The sequence below is a fragment of the Quercus robur genome, chromosome 6, assembly GCF_932294415.1.
Source record: "Quercus robur chromosome 6, dhQueRobu3.1, whole genome shotgun sequence".
NCBI classification, from domain to species: domain Eukaryota; kingdom Viridiplantae; phylum Streptophyta; class Magnoliopsida; order Fagales; family Fagaceae; genus Quercus; species Quercus robur.
In genome coordinates, this window is record NC_065539.1 from 17,371,144 (window position 1) to 17,391,850 (window position 20,707).

The 20,707-nt window shown below is 34.1% G+C and overlaps 1 protein-coding gene and 1 pseudogene across 2 annotated transcripts; one reads left to right on the forward strand and one right to left on the reverse strand.

The window, feature by feature from the left end:
* Positions 1–813: 813 nt before the first annotated feature.
* Positions 814–8,636, forward strand: LOC126689920 (probable glycosyltransferase At5g03795; annotated as a pseudogene).
* Positions 8,637–10,609: 1,973 nt separating this feature from the next.
* LOC126733040 (metal transporter Nramp5-like) lies at positions 10,610–20,487 on the reverse strand. Of its 2 annotated transcripts, none has more exons than XM_050436158.1 (14): positions 20,234–20,487; positions 20,070–20,141; positions 17,392–17,611; positions 17,017–17,057; positions 16,840–16,918; positions 16,625–16,729; positions 15,231–15,340; positions 14,948–15,129; positions 12,639–12,708; positions 12,367–12,540; positions 11,875–11,979; positions 11,709–11,786; positions 11,461–11,556; positions 10,610–11,061 (listed from the first exon to the last, which is right to left on the reverse strand). In XM_050436158.1, the coding sequence occupies exons 3-14, from the start codon at positions 17,492–17,494 to the stop codon at positions 10,813–10,815; spliced, it is 1,392 nt and encodes a 463-aa protein (XP_050292115.1). In that variant the 5' UTR covers positions 17,495–17,611; positions 20,070–20,141; positions 20,234–20,487; the 3' UTR covers positions 10,610–10,812. The 2 variants fall into 2 exon arrangements, with proteins under 2 accessions (XP_050292115.1, XP_050292113.1); XM_050436156.1 differs by having other exon boundaries at positions 11,655–11,786; positions 20,234–20,483.
* Positions 20,488–20,707: the final 220 nt, after the last annotated feature.

The following is a 20,707-nucleotide window of genomic DNA, read 5'->3' on the forward strand; positions in this document are numbered from 1 at the left end:
CATTAATTTTTGAAATATTTAGCAACAGAGCACTGTTTCGGAAATAATTAGGGAAATACCACTTTTTCTGGTACTCGAGCATGGTGAGCTCGAGTACCACCTTTTCATTGGTCAAACATCTTCTCAAAAAAAAAAAAAGCGCCGCTATAGGGCCCGAAAACGTCACTATAGGGCTTAAAAACGCCACTATAGGGCCCTTGAACCTGTTATGGGGACATATAAAAAAATTTTTGCAGGAAAACGCCGCTATCGGGCCTAAAAACGTCACTATAGGGATTAAAAACGCCACTATAGGGCCCCTTGAACCTGTTATGGGGACTAAAAAAATTTTTGCAGGAAAACGCCGCTATAAGGCCCGAAAATGTCACTATAGGGCCCCTTAACCTAGTATGGGGCTTAAAAACGCCGCTATAGGGCCCGAAAACGTCACTATAGGGCTTAAAAACGCCACTATAGGGCTTCTTGAATATGGGGCGACGGTGGATTAAAAAAATATGGTACTCGAGCTCACCAAGCTCGAGTACCAAAAAAGTGGTATTTCCCTAATTATTTCCGAAACAGTGCTCTGTTGCTAAATATTTCAAAAATTAATGCTAATGGGCCATTTTGGCCATCAATTAGGTCTCCTAAAAAAAGTCTGGTGTCAAAGTGGGCCTTGACTCTTGAGTCGAGGTTTTTAATTTATGAGTTGATCATTGACCCCATTGCCAAGGATCGTGGTCACTCACTGAACATCCTTCTGTATTTTGATGGAAGGTGCGCATAAGAGCCATTTTAAAGGCTTTCAATGAAAAGTTACGACTCTTGGTAGAAATGGAATGGACTAAGCCCACAACCTCTTGTAATTGCGACTTAATATATGTGTTTTTTTATGTTTAAAAGTCGGCACATTATATATGGTCCATTTGGATAGTAAGATATTGGCATTTAGATTTGGATTTGAGTGATTAAAATCTACATATTTTGTTTAGATAGTTTAAAAAAAGGTCAATGATTTGAATTTGACAAATCTACTTAGGATTTTTAAATCTTTAAAATCAATGAATTTGAAATAGTAACTAAAATCAATGGATTTAAGATCAAATTTATTAATTTAAAATCTAAACACAAGTTTCCAAACACAACCGTAAAGTCAATGTAATAAAATTTATAGTGATTACCAATTTAAAACTAGTATGGCTTTTCATCCCAAGGAAAAAATAAAATGTTTGTCCATTGTCGATGCCATTGCCTGCTATTGCAATTATTAATCTATAAAGGTAAACTACACTAATGAGGCCAAGAGGCTAGTAGCTCATCTGACACTCCCTTAAACCATTCCTCCATGGTAACTATTGAAAATTTTTAATTAAAAAAAAAGTATGATGAATCAACTTTATTTTTTTAATTTATTTTATAAGAATAAATTGACAAACGCGATAAGCGATAAATCATAGATTCGCGGCAGAAGGGAAGAAGGGAGTGTAAGACAATAATAACTAATAAAGATTAAAACAACAACGTCAAAAATCTCCAAACAACACAACACAACACAACACAACACAGTTGTTTATTGGGCATAGTTGGCAATGTCAACCGGCGGAAAGGCATCTCAGCCTTAGGCTGCAGCCGCGTTCTCTCTCTCATCATCCAACTTACAACAAAGCTCCGTCCTCACCCTCGCCACCCTAACCCTTCTTTCCTTCACATACTTCTCCTACAATTCCAATTCCCTCCACTCCTCACCACCACCAACAACAACAACTACTTCTACTTCTTAGCTTTATCTTTCTAAACTAGAGGTGGTGGAGGTGGAGAAAGATGATGTTTCCGGGGATGTTTACCATTTGCCGCAGATATTTGGGTTGAATTATGCGGAGATGGAGAGGAGATTCAAGGTGTATATATACCCAGATGGTGATCCCAACACTTTTTACCAGACCCCAAGAAAGCTTACGGGCAAGTACGCCAGTGAAGGCTATTTCTTTCAGAACATTCGTGATAGTATTTTCCGTACCCATGATCCCAATCAGGCTCATCTCTTCTTCATTCCAATCTCTTGCCACAAGATGTGAGGCAAGGTATGCCCTTACGATAATGCTGTTTTCTGTGCTTGCCTTTTGTTAAACTTCTTTTATATTTATATGCACCAATGCTGTGTTTGTTTGCTGAGAAAGCACGACAACTGGAACTTGTGAATTTCATTAGGATTTTAGAGTTCCAAACCCTGCAAAAGTAGGAGTTTTGTGCACCAGTATAACTTATCACCTATGGTTTGAACCAATAACAACTTATTACCTATGATTTGTTGTGAAAATGTTATAGACGAAATACTTCTCTTTGTTTTTTGAGTTAGGAACTCTAAATGGCTAAATAGACCTGTAACTTCAGGAGAACGGGTGCCTGGGGGTCACAATGTACACGCCCGGGCTGTTGTTTACAAAAATTAAAACACAAGATAGGTTTCTGCAAATTCGTAAGACCATGTATGGGGGCTGAGTGATGCCTGCCCAATGTTGAAAGGTCAAGGAAGTTGGTGAATGAACTCCACTAAATAAAGGGTTTCTTGCACTAGATGTTCTTTATAAGTATATACCATATACAACATATGTAGAGTAGAAAATCTATGGACACAACAAAATCTCACGACTTCCTTTTGAGTTGTGGGGGGTCCGGGTGTAATATTTTATTATGTTTTGACTTATGGCAGGCTGATACCTTAGTTTGCTATGAGATTTTGTTGTGGCTTTAGAAGAAACTCTATGTAGAGATCCATGTGAAATCTGAGGCACTGCTTGTTTTGCTCTGGTGTCGGTTGTAATGTTTTGAGTTCATTGAAGGAAAAATGACTACAATGATTGCAAATGTGGATTGTTTGGATGTGTCAGAAAGTTCTACCTTGCAGATTGTCACAGCAAGTTTAACTTTTACAAACTCGCAATTAGTGCAATTTTTCAGATATTGGTCTTGTTTAGGACAAATACACTTTATTCAACACCTACACCTACACTTCTGATCTCTTCTCTGCTGCTATGTGATGCTTGCATGATCATGTGCAGGGCACTTCTTATGAGAATATGACCATAATAATCCAGAATTATGTGGAAAGCTTAATTTCCAAGTATCCTTACTGGAATAGAACCTTGGGTGCGGATCATTTTTTTGTCACTTGTCATGATGTTGGTGTTAGGGCAACAGAAGGAGTTCCGCTTCTTGTAAAGAATTCAATTCGAGTTGTGTGCTCCCCAAGCTATGATGTTGGATTCATTCCACACAAAGATGTTGCTCTCCCTCAAGTTTTGCAACCGTTTGCCCTTCCAGCTGGAGGAAATGATATTGAAAATAGGTAAATTGTGGGATGTAAATGTTTGATTACATGATTATCATATTTTTCACATAAGTAGATGGCAGATGGCCAGTTTTGGGGTTATTTCCGACTTTCATTATTTGTTACTCTCTTTGTCCTGAGCTATTACTTGAAACATCAATTTGCTTTACTCTCCTATTTCTTAAGGAAATAAGTCCTTATTCAAAAAATGGCATACAAATTTGAAATATCTGGCTTCCTCCATTTTAACTTTTTTTTTTCGTGGAATTGGAACTACAACTAGATTGTTATCTTGAATGCAGTGTGGTTAGTGCTTTATATTGTGGGATCATGATGTACTAAAATCGTATATTGTTAAAGGATCCTATGTGATGATCAATGGCAAAACTTTTTTAAAAGTTAAACCATATTACCAGTTTATAAGTCTGAATTAGTTAAAACTTTTTAAACTTGTATAGAAACTTCTTTTTACCCTGAAAGTTGGTTAACTTGTAGAGATTTTTTGGAAATTTGTGGAACTTGAACCTATTTTAGTTCAGACACTTTCTTGAGTGGCTTAGTATATTGCTTCCTTTTATAAGGTGAATGTCAGGTCATGGATGGGAGCTTATGGGGTTTGGGCTTGTTATGATCCTTAATTTTGGAGGGGGAGGGTTATTGGGGGAACTAAAGAAAAAGAAAGTCATCTAATGAATTGTTTTTAAGGTCTATCTCTTTGTAAGGGAATAATTGTTGAGTCATTGTATATTTCTAATGTCTCTTGAAGTTACAGGTAGCAGAAGGAACCGGTACCCTAGCAGTTAAGAGCTGAGATGCATTATTTCATAAAATTAAATTGTGATTAGAAAGCCCGTCTATCTCATGTGTGAAGCATAATTTAGACACTTGTCTCACTTGATCTATTAGTGTCAACTTTCCAACCCAAACATGTTCAGTAATGTTGTCAAGAATATCTCGGAAAAGTGAAATGCGAAAGTAAGAACATTTCACAATTCCTCAAACCTATCAAGTTCTGCAAAGACTGCTTTTTTTATTTTGTCGTGATATGGTATGGTGATGGTCAGATTTCATCCTACCTTCTTTTTTTTTTTTTTTTTCCCAATAATAATAATATTTGTTAATTTTTGAGGTTATCTATCATATCTGTCTTTATACATACTAGAATTATTAGAAAAGGGAAAATAACTGTATACTCTCATCTTCATCTTGAATGGAATGTTGTTTTCATTTCATAGGAATGTCTCATGATGCATTTTATCACTAGTTGAAAGTTGAAATTGTTTTAGGTTAAGACTTGCCTTACATAGGTAGCTGACTGTGATTTTTTTTTTTGTTAAATAAAAAAACACAGCAAGGCAGTTAATTGCTTATAAAAATAACAAACATGATTTGCAGGACAACACTTGGCTTTTGGGCTGGACATCGAAACTCTAAAATTAGAGTTATACTAGCACGAGTGTGGCAGAATGACACTGAACTTGATATTTCGAACAACAGAATAAATAGGGCTATCGGACCACTCATATATCAAAAGAGATTTTATAATACTAAGTTCTGCATATGCCCTGGTGGTTCCCAAGTCAACAGTGCTCGCATAGCTGACTCAATCCATTATGGATGTGTTCCTGGTGAGATTTCACTGTTTTAATTTTGTAATTTTACTACATACTTGGAGTACTGCTTAGCTTCATGACTTGTACTTCAAACCTGATTGATTGGCACTCTTATACAGCTTATGCGATTTTGCTAATTTATACATTAGCATGGGGGGTTTGCAAAATCATTTAAAACTTTCAAGAGTGCTTTTTTCATGTGGCGTACTATACTACAACAACCAAGTTTTAGTTCCAAAATTTTGAGGTCAACTATGAATCCTCAACACACTAGTTAGGGTTAGCCACATGTATGTTTTTCCACTTTTCTATTATATCCGAAGTAATATTCTCTGTTATCTTCTTTATTGACCTGTCCCTTTAAATTACTTGTACTAATGTTATTTTATTTCTTCTACCTTTTTTTTTCATTCGCTCGACTTGAGTCAACTCACGCTTTCTCATTAGTGGAGTAATTGCTTTCCTTTGCACATGTCCAAACCATCTTAAGGGACATTTTCTCATCTGTTCATCAATAGGAGTCATTTCTATCTTTAAATGAATTCCCTCATTTCGAATCCTATTTTCTCTTTTATTTCCATTTATCCATCTTAACATTCTAGTTTTAGCTATACTCGTCTTATGGACATGTTACTTCTTAATAGCCGAACATTTAGTACCATAGATCATAGTAGGTATTAGTGGATCCATTCATAATAAAGTGACAAAATTTTACATTGGCTGTCAATCTACCACAACTGTCATTTTTTTTTGGGTTTGGGATCGATTGTGAACAAAATATTTGATAGTAAGCATAGACACAGGTGGACCTATGTGGTGGATTATAAGTTCATTAAAATTATTAACATAGATTGTGACACTATATTAAACTTTCAAGAAGATTAAAAATACTACTTCAAGTAAATTTCTATTTCAAAGAGTTATTAGAAATTTCATTATTTACTTTAAATTACTTCAATTTTTTGTATTAATAAAAAAAAAGGTTGGGACTTAACTCTTACACATCGTGCTTGCGCTATATGGCCAACGTAAATGTACAGGTTGTATGAATTTTTGCAATGTGGTGCACTATAAAACTATCAATGTAATTTTGGCAACACTTTGTTCTAAATCAAACTCTATTACTAAAGATTTATAATTTATTTGCATTGTATGGCTCAAGATAAGTGTCACTTATTGAACTGAGTTCTTGCAGCTTATGGCACACCATAGATCTTTAAACTTGTCAACATAGTTTTCTGTAAATTAAACTTTATTACTAAATTTTTAAGAAATTCAGAAGTACTTTTATTAAAACTAAATTACCAAAGTTTCAAGAAATCTAAAGAGAAGTTTCATTATTATTTTTAATTTATTTTAATAATGTATTATAAAAATAGGTTTTGATAAAAGCTTCGTCTTACATGAGATTTGTTATGATCCTAGTGTCCCACATGGATTAAATGTAAGCTTAATCATGTGTTTATAAGCTCTTGGTTACTCTTCCCTTGCAAGCCAGTGTTCAAGGGTAAGTACTACCCATGGGTTTGTATAGGGGTGTCAATTCAGGTTAGCGTGTCGGGTTCGTGTCATGTCGAGGTAGGGGTATTCGACTAAATGGCTCAACCCTAACCCAACCCATTTAATAATCGTGTCATGATTCTTCAACCCTAACCCGACCTGTTAATAAGGCGGGTTGACTTGACCCAACCCATTTGACACGCTTAATAAACGAGTCGTGTTGGGTTGATATGAATGCAACACAACCCTTTTCAACCTGCATAATATTAAATATAACATCCATCTAGAAATAATTTTTTTTACATCCCAAAAAGCAGTGCATACACTTCAAGTCTTCAACCCATATTTAAAATAACATAGTTCAACAAAAATATAAGATTCATCTAGAAATAAGTTTTTTACATTCCAAAAAAAGTGCATACACTTCAACCCAAATTCAAAATAACAAAGTTTAACAAAAATAAAATAACATAGTTCAACAAAAATATAATATCCTTGGAACTCGCCAAATACTAAGTATTAATATTGAAAGAATTTGAGCAAACAGTAGACTAATCCTAAATATGACCACGATTATCATCCATAGATTTTTTGTTGATGTCCAAATTCATAACATCTTCTACAAGCTCATCCAATTTCATTTGTGCAAGTTCTATGCCAAAAAAAAAAAAAGTATTAGTATTTCTAGGGTTTGTAAAGTTTCAATTTCCAATTATATCCCTTGTAAATTTTTGTAATTACTCACTTTTCTTTTTAAATTTAAAATATATGTTGGATATAAAAGGTATTTGACAAATCTAAAATAAAATAAATATTTATTTGTTATACAAGTTAAACGAGTTGTGTTAAGTGGGTCATTTCGAGGTAACACAAATAAATTGGCGTGTCAAACACGTCTATTGCGGGTTACGCGGGTTGACCCGCTTATGACACGTTTCTTATCGTGTCGCTTTCGGGTCGACCCGTTTATGACCCAAACCCATTAAGGCTCAACCCTAACCCGAAAAAACCTGTGTTGGGTTCGTGTCGTGTTCGCAGGTTGGGTCGAACATTGACACCCCTAGGTTTGTAACATTTAATATCAGAGCCAGGTTCCATGTCAAGTAATCGGACATAGCTCATTGAGTATGAGATCAAATGAGTTGCGACATTGTGGTCGGATCTCGAAGGAGGTGACCTAGAGGCTAGATTAAAATTATTGGTAGATGAGTGGAGCCACCAAAAAGAGAAAGGGCTACCCTCGGGTCAGTGTCGCTAGAGTGAGCCGTCGTGGATGTAGGTTGCGGGGTGTGGTGGTATGTTATGATCTTAGTGTCCCACATGGATTAAGTGTAAGTTAAATTATGTGTTTATGAACTCTTGGACACCCTCCCCTTGCAAACCGGTTTTCAAGGGTGAATTCTACTCATGGGTTTGTAACAAGATGTGTCAACATGTAACTTAAAGTATTTTCTGTAATTTTTCAATTTCAATTTCAATTATATTATCAAAATATTTTTTAATTTATCCTTTTTTTAAAAAAAAAAAAAAAATTTATAATTGTATATAAATCTGTACATATATCGCACAGCGACACTATATATCATTGTGCTAGTATATATTTAAAATTTAAATCCCTAAGTTCTTCATGTGTTGGATCTCTTGCAGTGATGTTGTCAAATTATTATGACCTGCCATTCAATGATATTCTGGATTGGCATAAATTTGCTGTCATACTTAAGGAGCATGATGTGTATCAGCTTAAGCAAATTCTAAAGGACATACCTGATGCTGAATTTGTTGCACTTCACAAGAACTTAGTTAAGGTATTGCCTTTCTATCTCAAGTCAAAAATTCTAAGTGGTTTATCTGATTTATACTACTTTTCAATTCTCATATGGTCAATCTGCTTCTACGCTGTATATATTGTTTGTGTGTACGTATGTTTGTGTGCTTTGTCGGCTTCAAGTTCCGTAGGTGAACAACTCACTATTGTATTAAGTATTATTTCAATGGTCTTTACAGTTTATATATATATAAAAAAAAAAAAAAAAAAAAAAAAAGAAAAAAAAAAAAAAGGGAAAATAAAGTAAACTACTTGATAAGAATTTCTTTTATGGATTGTCTTCTATCAGGTTCAGAGGCATTTCCAGTGGAACTCTCCACCCATCAGATATGATGCATTCCATATGGTCATGTATGAGCTTTGGTTGCGCCACAATGTGATCAAATACTGATTCGATTATATTTCCAGTATGCTATATGTACATTTGCTGGCTAGTAATCCAAACTGTTTGTAAATTATCATATGCAGCTCTCTCACGTTCCTTAGTAGTCTTAGAAAGAGAGGAATTAACACTAGTAGAATGGTGGTGTTTATGTAGGTGTAGTGGGAGTCAGTGGATCATTTGTTACTTCATTGTGATTTTGCCAATGTGATGTAGGACTATTTATTTTCGTTTTTTGGAGTTAATTGGGTGCTCTAATGTAGAGTATTTGATTTATTGATTGGGGTGGAGGAATTGGTTCCGTAAATGCTTGTCCACTGTGTTCCTTTGTGTTTGATGTGGCTTTTGTGGCAGGAGAGGAATTCTCATCCCTTTGATGACGTGAAAATTTTGGAAGAAAAATTGAGGCTTTTATTTCATAGATTACCATTTGAATGATCGACTGTCTTGAGTTTTAGTGACAGTAGTACTATTATTCAGTTCGCTAATTCGATATCTTTTAATTGTAATACTTTGGATACAATTCTTTATACTGTGCTATATATTGTTCACGAGAAAGTTTAAAATCATGTGCTAAAAAAAATAAAAAATAAAAAATCGTGATGGAGAGTAACGTTACTAATGTTTTAAGGGTAATTTGCTTTGTTCTTTATGTTTGGTTGTTCCCCTTAGAGCCCTACCTTTTTTTATACATGTCCTTGTTTGTTATTTTATTTATTTATTTTTATTTTTTTAAGATAACTCGGACTACTTTAACCTTAGAGCATTCGCATCAGGAAATTCTATCCTATCTTATTTTACCATCTCAAAAAGTTACTTTATCAATTATACAATACCATTTTACAATATTTTTAACATCCCAACTTTTATTTTACAATACAACACATTAAAATAATATTTCTACACAACAAAATAATATTTCCCAAAATCATATCTATTCTCTCCCATCTCTCTCCTCTCTCTAATTTTTACCTCTCTTCCAACTGCAACTTCCACTGGAGCCTTCATTTTCGACGAGGTGGTGAAATAGCCCAAAGCCATAATCTTATTCACCCTTTCCATGCTGATCTTCACAAACCCAGACACAGGCCACAACAACTACAAAAAAACCCCATCAGAACCCACCCAAACCCACCTCGTCGATCTCCACCTCAACCATGACGCCACGTTGATCTCCACCTCGCCATGCCACCACGTCGATCAATAAACCCACTACACTGATCAGACCCACGGTAGCAACCAGAGAGAGAAAGCAAAAATGGCGGTAAGTAGATAGAGAAAAGGGAGAAGAGGGAGAAATGAAAAGCATAGATAGAGGGAGGCACCAGCACGTCGATCTCCACCTCGCCATACCACCACGCTAATTAGGAAAACCACTACATCGATTAGACCCACGGTAGCAACCAGAGAGAGAAATCGACCACGGTGGCAAGTAGATTGCATAGATAGAGAAGATGGAGAAATGAAAAGCACAATGCAAAGATAGAAAAGAGGGAGAAGAGAGGAGTGTCTAAGTGTGAAAGATAGAGGAGAGAGAGTGAGTAATAAAAAAATGAAATTTAAGTTTACAATTGGTGAACAGTGACTTATATAAGTATAATTGTATTGTAACTCTATTGTAAAACTTTTTAGAATTGAAAGACCGGATGGAGGGGTTGTTTTATGCTAAAATTTTCCTACATATGCCATTTAGCATGCCCAATACGAATGCTCTTAGACCAGTCCAATTATCAGGGGGCGTGCGCTAGGTTTTAAGGATGGGACTTTGGTTGATATGTGTGATATCTTTTGTGTTTCTCTCTGTGGGAGAATGGAGAATTTGAATAATTTATTTGAAATTTAAAAAGGTTTAGCTATACAAGAAAAAAAATTAGAAAAACAAATCATAGTACTATAACACAATTTCAAATATTATGGATTAGCTCATAAAGAAATAGTATCAATCAAACACACCAAAAATGATAAAATAATATCTTGGTAAATATAGAAAGATGAAAAATAATTTTATAAAATATTTAATTTTTAGAGAGAACAAACTATCTTCAACAAACTTTAGAGAACAAATTATACATTATACCATAATCATAAAATAATTATTTATTCACACGCATTGTGCAGGTGTAGGTCTGCAACTAGTAGTAAGCTATCTCCCTTATTCTGCTCTCCAAATTGCCAACCGTTTGTCTCAGCTTCTTGTTTCAATAGTACTCATCATCATATTAGGGGAGCTCTCAGTAGATTTCTCTCTTTTCAATGTCAAGTATGTCAATAATGAGACGTAAAGCACCATTGCTGGAAGAGCTAGTACACCTGCGAGGATTGATCCAGCTTTTGAGGTCTGCTTATTTGTTATCCTTCCTATGATAGTCGTACTTAAGAAGTATAAGTTGATCCCAATTGAGCAACACCCCAAAAGCCATGAAACAAGCCTTACCTACGGCGGAAGTACCAAAAGAAATTGTCAAGCACCATATAATTGTTATGCCAAAGAAGCAATGGGTATTAATCATATGGATCCGGTTACTGTATGCCTTTATTTTGGCATATCTTGGCATGAAGAGAAATCAATTTTATCATTGTAAGTGTTGTACTAATATAGGTCATGAGTTTTATAGAAGTCAGACCTTGGTGCAATAGAAAACGCCTTTCACCAAAAGTAATAGGTGATAGGAAGCGAGTTTGAATTCTGACATCAATCTCTCCAAAGAATTGGGGGATAAAAAATTGACTACTAATTAAAAATGGAAATTTTGCGCACTAGGTTCAACTTTTTAAGGGTTGAACTAATATTACTAAATGATGCAAAAGTACCTTAAAATGTTAGAAATCTTACCGTTATTGAGTTCTTATGGGGACCCATCTTTGCTTCGCTGCTGGTGAACTTTAGGAGAGGAACCAATGCAAATGGTAGTTCAAATGATAAGACCATCTGCAAAGAAAAATAACAATAGAAATCAAAATTTTGGACTAATTTAAGGATTAGAAAGAGTAGAAGTTAACTAAGAGTTCTGTTTAGTTTGAAATTACAGAAGCAATAATGATAAGGCTTGCAGCTCCCCGAGATCCACCTATAATGCATACCACTAAACTTGGAGTAATTGCTATGCACCTTGTTATTAAGTTTCTCAACCAGGGCTCTATCTTCAAATCTAAGAAACCCTGCAAACAACGCAGCTAAAAGCTTCAGAAATCTTTCATAATTAAGCTCATCTCTCTGAGGGAAAAGGATTCACGCATTGATGAGCACCTGCATAATGTACTGGCCAGCGTAGGTTCCGGTGACAGTTGAACTCTGACCAGAAGCAAGCAAGGATATGGCATAAAGTTTCGAACTCCAATTTCCAAGGGCATTCTATTAAAATACCATATAGCAAGTCAAGAAAAAAAACAAATCAGGAAAACAAACGTATAATTCTGTTACCTAATTCTCTTTGGTTGCTGAAATTCCTGTCAAACATAATATATTAAACTTGCATGGTTTTGTAAAACTCAGTTTTAAAGTTCTAAGTTGCCATTTTCTCTACATGCCTCGCCTCATGTGAATTTTCCTCCTTACAACAAGTGGGGTTGGAACTTGGAACCTTCTTACAGCAATACCACTGAACTACAAGTCTTTAAGCCGTCTATGGTTTTGTTGAGAAACAACAACAGTTTGTTGGTCATGATAACATTAATGTTTTTTTTTTTTTTTTTGAATAAGTAATTAGCATAAGGAAGAAGGCATATATATATGTAATACCTTAAGCAAGGAAGCTGCAGACTCCAGAGTGATATTCTTGCATTGAGCTTTGTTTTCTGGAGATATAATTGGATTGGAACACACGCTACCACTAACAGATACGACTGCCACATTGATGAGGAACGCTAGGAACAATGCTAACCCACTTTCTATCAAAAAGCACTTGCTTGCACTCTAGAGAGAGAGAGAGAGAGAGAGAGTAAGAGAGGTGGTTAGTTTAATCAAACTTTGTCATTTCTGGAAGGAAATAATTGAAGGTTTTAATTACTTACCTTGATGCCATCTAAGGTGTGAGGGATTTTTCTTGATATAACCAGTGCTGAGTGGAGAAAAAGATTGTGTCTGCAGTTTGATAGTATGAGAATAGTGGCAGAGTCAAATGTTTTCGATGGCTTTACCATAACATATTCTATATAAAGAGCCTATAAATGGGAAAACAAATGAAATTACTAGAGTGGATTTGGTGATAAATTATCTGGTGGTGAATTTGGTCCGAATCTATTTGGATTCCAAGTTTTCCTAGTATGGACTACATGTTTGGCTAGGGAAGTTAGGCCATGTGGGCCTCAGGTTGGGGCAATAAATTTTTTTTTTCTTCAAAGCTCACACTTTTGCAAAGTCTGAGAGAGGTGGTCCAACCAACAACTGATCATCCAGGTTTTGAAGGTGCTTTCAAGCTCATACCTGATCAGTTCTAATCCATTAGGGAAACAATGTTCAACCCCAATCCATTGGGGGTCACCTCAGTATTAAAGGTTAGCCACATTATATATGGATGTGATACAAGAAACTTGAACGATGCCATTCATTTCAAGGGCTTCAGAAACTTATTCTCTCTCTTTGGGGTGGGGGGATTATTAAGTACTCTCAAAGCACATGACATGGTGCTTCATTCTCTCAAATTCATAGTGAATCACACCAAAAATCTTGCCATAAATATGAGAAGATGGAGCATCAAGCCACTGTATAAGTACTTGATAATTACTTATTCAAGAGTGCCAACATCACCAAGTGGATGCTATAACTTTTCAAAAGTTTGTGAAAAAGGTTTTACAAACTTGTTAGCATATGTTGCACAAATTTTACCCATTTGTACAGGAAAATATTAAAGGTATTATTAATTTTATTAGAAAATTATAACTTGACATAATAATTAAGTAATGTAGTTGATTCGTATTACATAAAATAAAATATAAGAAATAACATAAAAAAAAAATTCTTAATTCTTTTTGGTGTTTTTGAAAAGTTTGACATATTGTCACATACTACTCTTTCCATCTCAAATTGTTAACCTTCACTCTACTTCATTTTTTGGAAGTTCCAAAAGTTATATATCTTTGAAAAAGCCAATACTCTTCTTTCATTTTATTTTTTTAAGGGACGAAAGTTTAAATTAAGGATGATAATTTGGAAACTTTACATTTTTATGTAAAAAACAATGCATTTAATAATATTCTTTTAAAAAATTGGATTTTCTAAACAAGCATAAGCAATATGGGGTAGAGGAAGTATATAGTAAAAGTTGGATTCTATAAGTTGTAATTGTGCCAAGTGGCTATCTTCTTTATCCACCGAGTGGCAACACTCTTCTTGCACTAAGTGGCTACCTTTTATTAAAAGCTTAGGCATTTAACTCAATTCATGTATAATTTGGGGCAGTTTCAAATTAAACCTAAATTAAAAAAATTTATTCAACCAGGAATTGGAACCTAACTAATCATATAGTTGTGATTAAAACCTATCTAATCATAAAATAAAATAAAAATTCCATGTGAAAATATAATCCTTTTATCTATGTGAGAGTTGTAAAAGTATATTATAACAACTGATTTAATTATCATTACCAAAATATTGATTAATAAAATTACATATAAGCTAATGTCGAAATCTTACCACATTATATACTTTATAATTAAAATTGTGTCTTACATGATATGATTATACCAAATACTTTTCACCAAATAACTTGAAGTAAACTAGTTCTTTTATTTTCATTATATATTTTATTATTCAATTTCACTTATATAATGTATAAGTTTTGATCTGTGTATGTGCATAATACTAATTAATTTTTAAAACTTACCCCACCTTACTTATTAATCTCATATACACAAAACCGATAGCTTGGTTCTGAGGAGTTTAGGTAGTATGATAGTATTTTATAAAAGATATGGTTTCCAGCCCTGAGGTGGTCTATTCTGTTTCCATTACATGTATCCTCCTCCTCACATGGGGGTGAACCCTACAAGTGTGGGGTCCACCCCTATGTGAGGGTGAGGATACATACAACGGAAATAACATGTATTTTCTCTCCACCTCCAGGTTAATCAACATTTCACCTACCGGAAATAGCACTACACATTATTCAGTAATCCCACCACAAATAGCGGACAGCCTGGATTCGTGGAGCTCACGCAAGTGTGACATACATACTAGCATTTTGTAGAAGATATATGGTCCATAGCTGAATCCATATTAAATACATGTACTTATGTATGCTTGATTTGCTTCCCCAAACTATTTAAAGTTAGAAAAGTAGCAATATATATATATATATATATATAGTAGTTTGTGAAATTACGGCATGATGAGAGCTCCTAAAAGAGCAATGGCATCACTGGTGGCCCGTGGCCCATTCAATTTGGGAACAAACATGCCAGTCAAGATCTCCTCTGCACTGGGTTTAGCGTGTACCATCACGGTGAAGAAGCAACAGCCTAGTACCATCACTAGCAAGCCAATTACACCCTCCAGCTTCCTTATCTACCAACCAAAAATATACCCACTTTAGAACTGTAAAATAACAAGAAAGATAGTTAGATAGAACTAGCTTGGAGCAATATTAGTCACTGCTAGCTACTTACACCATATCGTTGCAGTCCAAGGAGTAGAAGAGTATTCAATCCAGCTAGTAGGACCCCAATCCATATGGGTACTTTGAAGAGTATGTGGAGAGCAAATGCTGTTCCTACGACTGTAAAAATCATAAGTCAGTGACATCTATGTATGAATTTTCATCTACTTTTAAGGATGGTGTCTTATGTATTGGTAACATACAATATCTCTCTCATATTATGTGAGTCCCATAGGTTGTATTTTATATTGCATGAATTGCAACATATCAACAGGGGCAGCTTGATGCATCTAAAGGTCTAAGGCGAAAATTGATTATTTTGTTTTATATGCAAAATTACTACTAATTATTTACATGAACCAGAGATTTTTTTTTTAATTTTTATTTTAATAAAAAGTTTATATACGTAAAAAATTTGACAAAATTTTTTACATTTGTTGATGTGTCAGATTGATAGTAGTAAGTTAAAGAATAATGTTAGTGGTGAACCTAGATGAAAACTAGTAAAAATTTGTTAACTTGACTATTGTGAAAAATGTTGTAAATTTTTTTATTTATTGCTTTCTTTTTTTGAAAAGTGCTACATTCACAATATTTTTCATAACAAATCTTAGGTATTATGTTACTTCTTGTTTTCTATTTCAACATACCAGTAAAATTATTTTTTTACTATCAATAACAACATGTAACAATCTGCTATTTAGGTTTTGTTGTAAAAGTATTGTGAAAAATCTTATGGACATAGCATTTCTTTATCTTTTTTATTTGTTTTTCATTTGATAAAAAAAAATTATTTTATTTATTGGTTAATATTTTAGCTTAATTAATACTATTTGTTAAAATTTAAGTACTTTTTTTTTTAACTTGCAACCTTAGGATCTGTTTGAATACAATTTATTTTTGTTGAAACTAAAAATTGAAAACTGAAAACACTGTAATAAAATAATTTTTAAATGTGTGAATAGTACCGTGAAAACGATTTTTAATATTTTTAAATGCGTTAACAGTATATAAAAGTACATAAACAGTGATGAACAGTATATGAACAATAAAATTGGTCTCTAAAAATTGAACACGTGAAAAAAAAAAGAAAAAAAAAAAAGAAAGAAAGAAAGAAAGAAGGGAGCAAAACGCAAACGCCAGAGATGGTCAAACACGGATCCATACGGGTCTTTAGGCAGCCACATTAATGACTTGCACCATTGAGCCGCACTGCATATCATGTCTTTTTTTACATATCACATCTCTCTCTCTCTCTCTCATAAAGTAAACAGATGATGGTATACAAAATGGAATCTCTCGTAAAGTTATTAAAGTTTAAAATAAAAAAACATATGGAATGTTAAGAGTTAGACACAGGATTTTGATTTTATTTTAACATGTTTCACTTAAAATTGTCCATACCTTCTGGGATATCCGCAGCTATCACAGCAACCTCCGCAAGTATCCACAGGCAGTAATTAACTGAAGTTGGGTACTCTGCCTTGCAGTGCTCAGCAAGATGCTTTCCTGTAATTAAGCGATATTAAGCAGTAACTCTAATAAAGATTGAAATATTGCATGAAATAGTTTGAGATAAAAATGCACGTGCATGATTGAGCACAGCATAGAGGGAGAACCTGTAGCCACTCCTAGATTTGCCGAACGAGACTGGATTGTTAAAGCAAAGCTCAGCCCAACAAGCACGATCCATAGCAACTGCTTATACAAAATAGATTGCATTCATATGAGACAAAGAATCCATCCTAATATAATAATAATAATGATCCCAAAAATAAATGAAGAATAAGGAATACCTCGAATTTGTGGTCTGCACCAGCTTGTAGATCTGTTTCCACTAGTGCATTTCCGTAGCAGACAAAGCAAGAACTTAGAGCATAACAAAATGTTTTCTTTTTGCTTCACGAGATTGATTATTTCAACATTTTATTAATACAATATTCTTAGTATGTTTTCTGACATTTCAACTAATAAAACCATGATTTTGGTGGAGATATATTTTCCAGATTTGTCATATAATTTCTATAATCACTTTTATTAGGGTGGTATTTTTGAGAATTCCAATATTTTTCACCAATAAATATCGTTTTTAGTTTTTAAATTAAGACCCCTCACAAAATCACCTACATTTAGAACCACAAGCTAGGGTCGAGAGAGAAAATTTTGCTTACAGTTTCCGGGATCAAGATAGGCGACAGAAACGAGAAAACCAGGTCCGACATAACCCAAGAGTTTCTTCCATCTAGGGGTTTCTTCTATCTGAACCAGAGCCATGTTTTAGGCTTGCTGTCTCGTACTGATCTCATTGTTATAAGTTCTCCAGCCCATTTATAAAGGCGATTGTTAAGGGAGACTACATAATGTACTACGCGTGTTACAATAATTCAGCCCCTACAAGACAAATATCTAAAATTATAGAGAGTACCTCATAATTTTAGAGTACTCCTACAAGACAAATATCATGGGCAATTATAGAGAGTACTATAAATAAATAAATTGTTTCTCAAATAATAATAATAATAATTTTAGAAAAAAAAAAAAGAGAGCAGAAAATCATGCTATATCTGGTAAGATGTTTTGCAAAAACAATTGTACAAAAACTATAGTTAACTTTATATATTCAATATTCCTTTCATTCCAATCTGAATAAAAAAAAAAAAAAAAAATTACTCCTCATGAAAGTCAATATTATACTGAATGTTATTTTAATTTAGTTAAGAAAATGAAATATTTCAGTATCGGTAATGTAGGGACACGATTTATTTAACGGCCCATGAATGACGTTGGACTCGTATGCATAGGGCCCCAACAATATGATTTGTAGAAAGTGGGCTTGAAAGGCATGACCTTGGACACAGGTGGACGGTTTCATCGCGGCGTCTATGGAAATTCTTATATGGGCGGGCCTGGCTTGACTAGCTAAGCCCTCCATTGGTACGGGTTGTAGGACTTAAGTTCTCGGATGCCGTCCAAGGAGTCTTATATCCTTCCCTTTCTCCCTTTTTCCGGGAGAGAGAGTCCCCTTTTTTTCTGGGGGGTTCTTCCTTTTATACTAGTGTTTGTTTCCCCTTTTAGAGTCCACGTATAAGTTTCACTTTTCTGGGGTGCAGACCTGTCTTGTCAACCCATGCCTAGAGTGGTTTGGGGTTGTTGGGAAAGTTAAGGGGTATGGTTTAGAGTATGGACTTGTCAGATACAGGGTTTTGTATTATGATGTTGGCAGCTTTTTCCCTTGCCCTGCCCTTACACTCAGTTTGCCTCTTTCTTCAGGCATTTCGTGAGGTGCCGAGTAAGAGGTCGTCCTCGGCAATGGCTCTCCTCGGCTTGGGCCCTGGGTCCTAATGTAGAGTGGGCCTGGGCCACGAGTTCTCTGGCCCCACAGGTAAAATACTGATATATCATTTTGAAATTATTGCTAATTTATATATTTTTATATATAGATAAATAGATATAGATATTTATTTATTTATATGATTGGGCAAATCTTTTATTGAGCCTTCCAATTGTTTCACAGCAACATTTGCAACAAACCTGTTGTGTAATTTTAAGAGGCAAATGAAGCCACGTTAGAATAATACCATTGTCACATTAATTTAAATTGTCAAATACACTTATTCCACATAAACATATAATGTAATATACAATGTGAAGGGGTTGATCTATGGTTCCTAAGGCTTCATGCAATTTAAGAAGTCCTCGGTTTAAAACTCTTAGCTGATATTTTGAGGTTACTCCTATCAAATTCCTTCCTATAATTACCTAATGTGTACAATAGACACACCTTGAGAAATAGCTAGGTGGTGGAAGAGCTTAAGACCCACATTGGCCAAAAAAAGAAAAAAAAAAAAAATCGGTTGCCCAGTTTTAAATATGCTTTGTGAATATATTGATTTTGGTCTGCCTTTTTATCTTCATCTAAATTATTTTTCAAAAGTTAAAGTTGGAAAAGTATTTATGTCTTTAAACCGTTGTGACAAGCTTAATTATCATCTTAATTGTAAAAGAAAAAAAAAAGATTAAATCCACTTTTTCCTTTGAAATTGTTGTTGGTGCATGATACATGTCTTGTCTTGAGAGTTGATTAATTTACTTTTGTATCTTTCAGGGAATAGTTAGTGAAGAAAAAGTGGACTCCTTTAATATTCCATTGTATTACATGTCTCCCCTGGAACTAGAAGCTGTTGTGGATTGAAATGGGTATTTTAGTATAGAGAGTATGGAGGACTTACCTCCCATTCAAGAAATAATTACTAGTACCATTCCTAAAAGCCAAATAGTCGCATCTCACATGTTTCTTATGTCATGTTTTGCCAAATTTGAAAATATTGACTAAATTTTTTTGAAAGATCTGTTCTAGATTAGTAGATGAAGCACCAAAAACACACTTAAAGAGTTGACTAGAACTGAAATTGTTAAACAAAGTGCACCACTTTGACTAAATATTGCTTAGTTTGAAAATGATATTAACAAGTAAACCAATGTTACTGACAAATAAAGTAAGCACACAAAAACATAGAAACCCATAAAACAAGCATTTTGGGTACACAGAAATCAGCCTAAAAAAAAAAAAAAAGATCTTTATGGTCCCAGAAAAACCCAAATTCAGTACCAAACAAAAACTAACAAAACCCACAAAAATTAAACTTAAAAATCTAACATATCAAGTCACAAAATTGCATTTATTTAATAGACACATTTATGCACACGCATGAAAGGGAAAAAAAATTATAAAAGCAATGTCTAGTATCCATAATGATATACATAGATTTGCTGCTAAGTTTAAATATTATAAAATCAATAGGGATTGTTGTTCCATATCTCAAAAAATCAATAGGGAAAGACTCATTACCTTCTCCAATCCCAAAAGCTATGTCCTAAAATAAAAACCCTCTCTAATCCCAAAATCAATATCCTGCTAATCCTGAAAGAAGAAAAAATAATCCACAAAGTCACCAAGTTTAACATGAGAGAGAGAGATAGAGAGAAGAGTGATGAGAGAGAGAGAGATCTTACCAGTCTTTTTGGGAGAGGTTGAGAGGCGTGGGTCTGTCTATGGGAGGAGAAAGAGGGAGTAACAGTGATTTGTTTACACAAATAAAAATAAATAAATAAATAAAAAGTAAGACTTAACTACGATACTTAAATGTTGTTCCTTTGATGCTATTCTTTAGATCACTCTCTTAAGATTTTATCACGTGGCTTTTTTCTTATAATAGAAGTGTATTTTTAAAATTAAGTAGCCACATGGAAGAATCTTAAGAGAGGAACTTAAGTAACAACACCTAAAATACTATACATAAATTTTATCCAATAAAAAATAATGAAAAAAAAAAAAAAAAAAACCTAAAAAATTTAGAACCCGCCTAAAAATTGGTCACCGCACCAAAAGAAAAAAAAAAAAATATTCACTACATGCTATGCACTACTCAAAAGAAAAAACTAAACCTCTACTTTTAGTTTACAGACTTTGTGCTTCACTGTTTTGCT